Genomic DNA, 7,640 nt, shown 5'->3' with positions numbered 1-7,640 from the left:
CCAGGTCAAAAATGACCCATCCACCACCACTTTCTGGGTGTGGTCCTCCAGCCAGTTGGCGACCCAATTGACTGTGTAGGTGTCGACACCACAGTCCCCCAGTTTTTTTAATGAGAATGGGGTGAGAGACAGTGTCAAAGGCCTTCCTAAAGTCCAGAAAGACCACGTCCGCTGCTACCCCTGCATCTAAGGATTTTGTGACCAGGTTGGTCTGACAGGACCTGCCTCTAATGAACCCATGTTGGTTGCCCTTAAGCATAACCTCCCCTGCTGGCCCCTCGTGGACATGTACCAGGATAATTCTCTCAAAAAGCTTACCCAGGATCGAGGTAAGACTAATTGGCCTGTAGTTTCCTGGGTCCACCTTCCTTCCTTTTTTGAAGATGGGAACCACACTGGCCCTCTTCCAGTCCTCTGGCACCACACCAGAGCACCATGAGTGCTCATAAAGATGTGCCGGGGTCCTGCAATGACCTCAGCTAATTCCCTCAGTATTCTAGGGTGGAGATCGTCCAGACCAGCTGATTTAAATACATCCAGACCCTCCAGAAGTTCTGTGACTAGATCCTCACTGACCCTTGGCTTAGGTGCGCCTCCCCTGGGGCCTGAGGGGGCCTAAATGTGGCTTTAAACAGCCAGTGTCAAAGCCACAATATAGACATCACCTTGTTTGGTCTATTTCATAAAGACTTGACCAGAAACTGAAAATTATTCCTGGTTTTGCTAATAATTCGCTATGTGACCTCTGACAACTTGCTTTATCTCTGTGTCACATTGTGTAAAATAGGGATGATATTCTTCTTGCTTTATATAACCTATAGCTGAAAATGTATATATAAGATATAAGCATATTATTATTATATCCTTAAACAGAGAACTTGTTTCATAATAGAGTCTCATCCAATCTGCTTTAGATTACCCAGTGCACGTCTGTCAAACTTCTAGTTACCTCAAAATACTTACTTAGGTTTTTTCTTTGTGACTTCGCCAGTATTCTTGTGAAGGACACTCAATAATCTCCTGATAGTGGCTGGCTCACTTATGGTTTGATAGTGTAAAAGCACCTAAAACAACAGAAGTTTATTATTTCAACCAGCGACCTACATCTTCAACTACAACCCTACTTGCTAGCACCCAGAAAAGTCTTTAGATCCAAAGTGTGACTTCTGAAAAATCCTTTGTATTGATGCACAGGCCAAAGTAAGGAAGTGGCTCAAAAACAGCTTGAATTAGAAACACAAATCATTTACTGTATTTGCAGGCAGAGGCTCAAAGCACTCCTCAGTGAGGAATCCAGCTTGTGTTCAGCCCCCCATTTCTTCAATTCAAAAAGCACTGTTTATCACCTAGAAAAACCACACCCCAGACTCCCTGTTATTTTTGTGGACACAATAAGCATAGATCTCTCAAAGTCTGCAGTCTTCCATATGTTACAAATATATACTAATTATTTATGCCTTTTGCTTACTGTCTGCACTACATCAGTGCAATCCTGTAGCATATGCTGAATTTTTCAAATAACTGAAAACCAGTTGCATTGCCGAACCCCTACATACACTGCCTCCAGAGTCTTTTTAATAAAAAGCTGGCTTAACTCCTTAAGTGAACTCCATATGCAGACATTACATCAAACCAGAAGCCTGCAAGAGCAGACATGTGCTTCCAAAGATGCAACTTTGCACCCTCTTTAAGCTACAGAAGAATCAGGTGTTTCAAGTGTGTCCCCTTTTTCATGAATGTGACATTCCTTTTTATATACAGAAACATACTAAGCCACTAAAGGAGAATACAAGAATGTTAAAACAGAAGAGTATCACGAAACTTACAGGGAATCCTTTAGTAAGTGGGACCTCAATATTAAAGATGAGGACCCGAGCTCTGAAACGTGTGCAGACTCTGATGGGTTCCTTGGGATCACAAAATACACAGCCCACACTAAAAAAGGGAAGAAAAAAGCAGTCAGATACCACTGTGTAAAACCCACTCAGTCTCCATTACAGTAGCACAAGGATTTTCTGTAGATATACATCCTGTAACAAGGAAGTCAAAAGAACTCTGTTTTGTCCATCCAGGGCAGAATATAAACTGGCACAAGTTTTGACGTGCGGAGCAATTTGGCAACCAACTTGAAAGCTCTAGTTCAGTGGTCCAATTAGGATGCCAAAAAGAAACTGTAAGAATTTTCTATCTGATTAATTAGCATAAATCACAATGTACAGCTAGCCAATACTTCACTCCAAGACCGAGGCATACACTGTGTATGAATTCTATAAACTGACTGCACCAGCCATATGCTAAATAAGTCTGAACAGCTTAACTTTTTTAAAAAAAGAAATTACATGTTTTTTAAACATGTGTACAAACAGAAAAAGGGGCACACTTGTTGAAAGAATTGTTTACTGCAAATAGTTTGTTAACCTGTAGTTAATAGTAAGATGCTGGTATGTGCTATTATTTGTTCAGATTTACTTTGCCATCTGTATGATTTACAGCTTGATGAATTCTTGATAAACATTTTATGTAAAATTATTAATAATACCTTAGAGCATGCTCTGTAATTCTATGTAAAAATTAGGAAAAGACCTTCTAAGGAAATGGGTTTTTAAAGTTACCCCGAAAGCATGAAGGTCAATTGATCATGAACTCTAACAGTATTCTGAGACTGCCGTTGCACATAAAGCAGATGTTTCCAACGTATGCACATGCAAGCCAGGTGATATGCATCACTTTGGTTTTAAATATCCTGGTAGCCAAATCATTCTTCAAGTAAACCGCTGATTGTGAAGAGTAATAGTTACATGGTTTTTCATTAAAAACAAACCGTTACTTACACCGAAACTTCATTTTGCACTCACTTGATTTTGATGATATCCATGCCGGTCAAAGTGAGACTAACGTGATCTCCTGCTGCAGCCCAATCAACTGGTTCATCATGCAGTGTGATTCCTGGAAATGAGTAAGAACAGAACCCCAGAGTGAAGTACCTAGGTTCCGAGTTACAAACAAACAGTTCTGCTTGAGACATTTGTGCTTCATCAACCATTACTCATCACTTTTCAGTATGAATGGACTGATAGTAAAAGCTTTTCAGCTAAGAACACAAAAGGAAACATTTTTTTTTGACTGGGACTCAGCAATCTTTCAAACCACCTTGCGTATTAATATGGCTTTGTCTAACTCATGGGAGTGGACTCAGTACCAATCACACAGCGCAGATGACGCGTTCTTGAAAATACCACTAAGTACTAATATCACAATCCTTGCCACACCCATCCTGTGATGCACAGACATACCCTACACCGCACCTTTCATGTTTCTTATTGGTACTTCTGTCAACTTTCATTTACCTTCAGTGGGTTTGCTCTCTTTCACAGAAGAGCGCAACAAACGTCTCTCATTTGCAGCAATGTAGCGTCTATTAGAAAGCATCTAAATAAGCATTGGTTTGTAATGTATTTTAAGTAAGTTTGAGACAATCAGGTGTAGACACTTGGGCAAGGATAAAACAAAAATTCTTCCTTCTTTATCATTGTGATGTTCTTGGCTGATATCAGAAGGAGAAAGAGATCTTAGCAAACGTCGGTTTTTGAGGGTTTGTTTTTTTTAATATTGCCCATATCACAAATCCTGCTGCATTTTGTTGTAGAGCTTAATAAATAAAATGCGATTCATGTTAGCACGTCCCAAATCTGTATTTATTGTTTTGTCTCCCTATCACCATGCACCAGGCTGTCCCTAGTATCATTTAAATTCAAATGTCAGTCATGAAAAAAAGCAGTATTTGTTAAGTAATGCTGAAAATTACTGCACATAGGAGGTGACACTGCCATAAAATAATAAATGAAGTTCAATTTTTTTTGTTGAAAGTGGTACGTTGGTCGCATAATGGCCAAAAGTTAGCATATCCCTTGTTTGTATTGGAAGATAAACTGTTTTCTCCTCATGTGAAATAGTTAACAACTCCAGCTACACTTAAGCCACTACATGATGCTCCAACTCTGACTGTACTCTGGGGGATTCTCAGGTGACGTGCAACGAGGGTAACCGTATCTATGCCACTCCTTCCGCTCCTATAACTAGTGTAGAGGTGTGGCCAGGGTAGCCCTGTAGCCTGCTTATCATTACTACTGTAACGTTCCCTTTTGCTCTCAGTTAAACCAGGGATCCAAGAGAGGACTGAGGATGCAAAAAAAATCACTGCTTGCTGCCACTTTTGTATACCCCTATCACCTACTTATATTCTTCACCTCCAATCTATAATCGTGGCAAACCTCAAGGGTACGTACGAGTTGTATGAAACATAAGATGATGGGTCTGAAAATCTCCTTACTCATTTTTTAAAACATATCCAGCTCCTACTTCTATGACCTTTACTACTGAAAACTCTACGAAGCTCCTGAATGGATTCGTTCTAAGCTGTGACAGACTCATGCTTTCACTTTTATCCATTTAAGAGACAAGCATTTACTCCTTAGCACTTTAAATGTACTAGACATTAATTAGCTGAATATTTTCTCACACACACACACTTTTCCCTGAATTTAAAACTGATTCAAATTTTCTGACTCTAAACTTAAGATAAAAAAAATAAGACATCAAAAAAGATGCACTTACAAGGACAAAATCTGTGGTGCACAGAACTCTTTTGACTTTTCTTTTTTACTCTGATTTAAGAATCAGATTATTTTTAGAAGAAATATCTCACCTTAACCAGTGCACCCTATACTGGAAAGAATATGACCTTTTCACAAATTTACTGAAACAAATTATTTCCAGCACATTGTACCTATCCTCTTTGTTGGCCTTCTTTGAAAGAAAGAATTCAGGTTATTACTGATTTATTAATTTGTTTTTTAAACTGCAAAACAATATTTGAGTTTCTACTGCATGGAGCCCAGTTCTACTGGCACCCCGTAACTGTCACTGGAACGTCTTTCAAGTAACTGCTTAGCATGGCCAACAGAGCATGAAAAAGCTTTACAAGTTAAAATTGATCTGTAAGGGTTGCAACATTTCGCAAGTCTTTCAAAGATAGATAGTTATACAAATACAGTCACATCTAAAGAAATTCGTTTTATGCTTTCACATTTTATGTTTGACAGTTAGTATCAGTTTGAATATCTGTTACCATTTCAGCAACTGCTTCTAGCTCAGTATTGACCTGAAAGTAAACAAGCCTTTGAAGACTATACCTTTTGCAGTGCAAGTTTCATTGGGAGGCATTGCCAGAAGTCTCTCTCCAACCTGAATATAGCCTGCTTCTATTTTACCAGTTACACAAAATCCTGATCCTTGGTCTGTAAAGAACAAGGCAACAAATTAAAACAACAGATAGATAAGTGCATGTTAAAAGGCAGTCTTTATTTTTCTTTTTTGGTAAGCTGACCTATTAGCAGCATACAAGCAGATTTTTAATGTGATAAAATGCATTTTTCCCAGTAAGTAAGTATTCAGTATTTGAAAGGCAGCCAGCTCTACATCATAATGAAAACAAAATATTAATTCCAAAACTCCTAATCTGATTATTTTCTGAAATATGAGCTGAAACTCTCCACTTGAAAACAAATGTAGTTGCTAAACAAACCAATTATTAGTTTTCAATAAATAGAAGGGTTAACCTATACAATTTTATACAAGTTTGTACCATTCTCCCTCCCCTTCTTTACAATTTACAGTAAAAAAAAAAAAACCTAAAAAACAACCTTGCATATGCTGAGATGTCTCAAAAAAATCCTTAAAAATTGCAGTCGTGGATGTGGTTCTTGTTGGTTTATTGTCCAATGAACTGGAAATTCTGAAAGCTCTCTCTGTGTTTCTTTTACTCCTAGAAAGTCAGCTGACAGCTGGTTTACTAACATTTAGCATGAAAAGCTATTGCAGATGTTATATTAATTTTGAGTCAAGACCCGCCATTTCCTTGTTTTGTATTCATTACTACTATTGCTGGATACCCAGTTATTTATGCATTAGCATAATTTACAGATGAGTTACTGGGTTGGTCAACTGACAGAAGTCATATTGCCAACAGCTCAGACAAGGGGAGAAAGCATGTAGACGCCCCACCCCACCAGCACACTAAGTGCCAAAAATTATACAAGTTTTGTGTTTAGAACCAGTTGGCATGCATGCAAAGAAATCTGTGTGAGGGTTCAAGTGATATTTAAACGTGCAACTAACCACTCTGAAACAGCAGTTCTATATTCGTACACAGGAGCTCTATCTGTGTAACCTGATACCCAGCTTACTACACGATCTAGCTGGGTTCAAGTACAATTACAACACGCATACATGGCAAGTTTCTTTAAAAATACATTTTGAGAGTAATAAAACTGATGATGTTTGAATAAAATTAATGTTCCTCTGCCAGGTAGAATATTAAATGTCAGATCATGCTAGCAACTCAGCAAATGGATTGGGATCAGGAAATTCCCAAGTTCCACTGTATGCACTGTATCCACTCACTGCATAGCCATTAGCAAGTTACTTAATTTTTGCCTGAGTTCTTCCATCAGTAAAATCCAGATAACACCACTTACTAACGACCACTAAGAACACTGTGAAAAACTTAATACAGGTAGGTAGTATTGAATAGATGTCTCTAAGCACTTTAAAGTCAGATTTTAAAACATGGTTGTAAAAATGTTATTTTACACTGACTTAGAATTATTTTAAGATATACATACAAATTAATTCATGTCTTAAGATATATCTTTGAAATGATTAGTAAAAATAAACTATATAAATAAGAGAACCAACCTTTAAAGACATCAGAAACACATAATCTGAATGGTTTTTCCACTGATCTCTGTGGTGGCTTGAAATAATCTGAAAAGGAATAATAAGACAAAAATTTCTGCATTTAATAATACAAACGACCATCTCAAAAATTCACAGTTATGTAATCAACTATACTATTTAAATCAGTAGAACGGCACACTTACCAATTTGCTCTAGCAAACATTTCCCCTTATACCATTTAGTGAGTTCACTTGATTCACATTTTGTAACCAGGTTTTCACCTCCAAGACCACTTGTCGGGATATAAGCTACATCAGACTCCTAAGTAAGAAAGCAAACACAAGTTAAACAGAGTGTTTAGTTAAAATGATAACAATATGTAAAAGTAGATGGAAGAAACAAATCTTCAACATTATCATAATAACTGTTACTAAGCTACAAAATAGTCATTATAATTCTCTTGAACAAATAAGAACATATTTTTCCTGATACATAAGGCTTCTATCAAGTTGAATATTTAAATTATTTAAAAAGACAGCAGCTTTTTTGCCCAATTCATCTCTTCTATTTATCAAAACACAAAAGCAAAGGAAGAGAAATCTGAATTAAATGGGGCATTTTATCAACTTTAACTAATAAATTACCTTAGGATAGAAACTCCCTGTGCCTGGGAGGGATATGTAAGTGCAGATTTAGTCTGCCACATGACCAAAAGAGGTAAAAGCAACAGTAAGACAAAGCCAAGACCACCTGCAAATTAAGGCAAGGGTCTCTAAAGTATCCTCGCTAACCCACAATCTGAACTGAAAGCTGCTCTGACTTGTAAGACTCTACTGTAACACACCCAACAAGTCCTCTAGGATACCAAGAATTCAAAAAAAAAAAAAAAAAGTTAGTGGCTT

General features: G+C 37.4%; 1 protein-coding gene and 1 long non-coding RNA gene across 5 annotated transcripts in view; one reads left to right on the top strand and one right to left on the bottom strand.

Annotated features, from left to right (window-relative positions):
• The window catches only part of LOC109304364, a 23,500-nt gene extending 19,313 nt beyond the window's left edge, over window positions 1–4,187 (top strand). Inside the window, exon 2 of the long non-coding RNA XR_002099374.1 lies at window positions 4,153–4,187. This is a non-coding gene — a long non-coding RNA (uncharacterized LOC109304364). The remainder of the gene's footprint in view (window positions 1–4,152) is intronic.
• HBS1L (HBS1 like translational GTPase) overlaps window positions 1–7,640 on the bottom strand; it is a 120,077-nt gene that overhangs the window by 10,967 nt on the left and 101,470 nt on the right. For all 4 annotated transcript variants that reach the window (XM_019526856.1, XM_019526852.1, XM_019526853.1 and 1 more), the window contains 6 exons: window positions 6,942–7,059; window positions 6,757–6,825; window positions 5,193–5,297; window positions 2,856–2,946; window positions 1,827–1,935; window positions 964–1,064 (listed from right to left, as the gene is read on the bottom strand). In XM_019526856.1, coding sequence (XP_019382401.1) covers window positions 964–1,064; window positions 1,827–1,935; window positions 2,856–2,946; window positions 5,193–5,297; window positions 6,757–6,825; window positions 6,942–7,059 — 593 coding nt within the window. The remainder of the gene's footprint in view (window positions 1–963; window positions 1,065–1,826; window positions 1,936–2,855; window positions 2,947–5,192; window positions 5,298–6,756; window positions 6,826–6,941; window positions 7,060–7,640) is intronic.

The sequence above is a fragment of the Gavialis gangeticus genome, unplaced genomic scaffold, assembly GCF_001723915.1.
Source record: "Gavialis gangeticus isolate Ggan-Ray unplaced genomic scaffold, GavGan_comp1, whole genome shotgun sequence".
Lineage (NCBI taxonomy): Eukaryota > Metazoa > Chordata > Crocodylia > Gavialidae > Gavialis > Gavialis gangeticus.
Note: the sequence above shows the minus strand (reverse complement) of the source record. Positions and strands in the feature narration are given on the sequence as shown.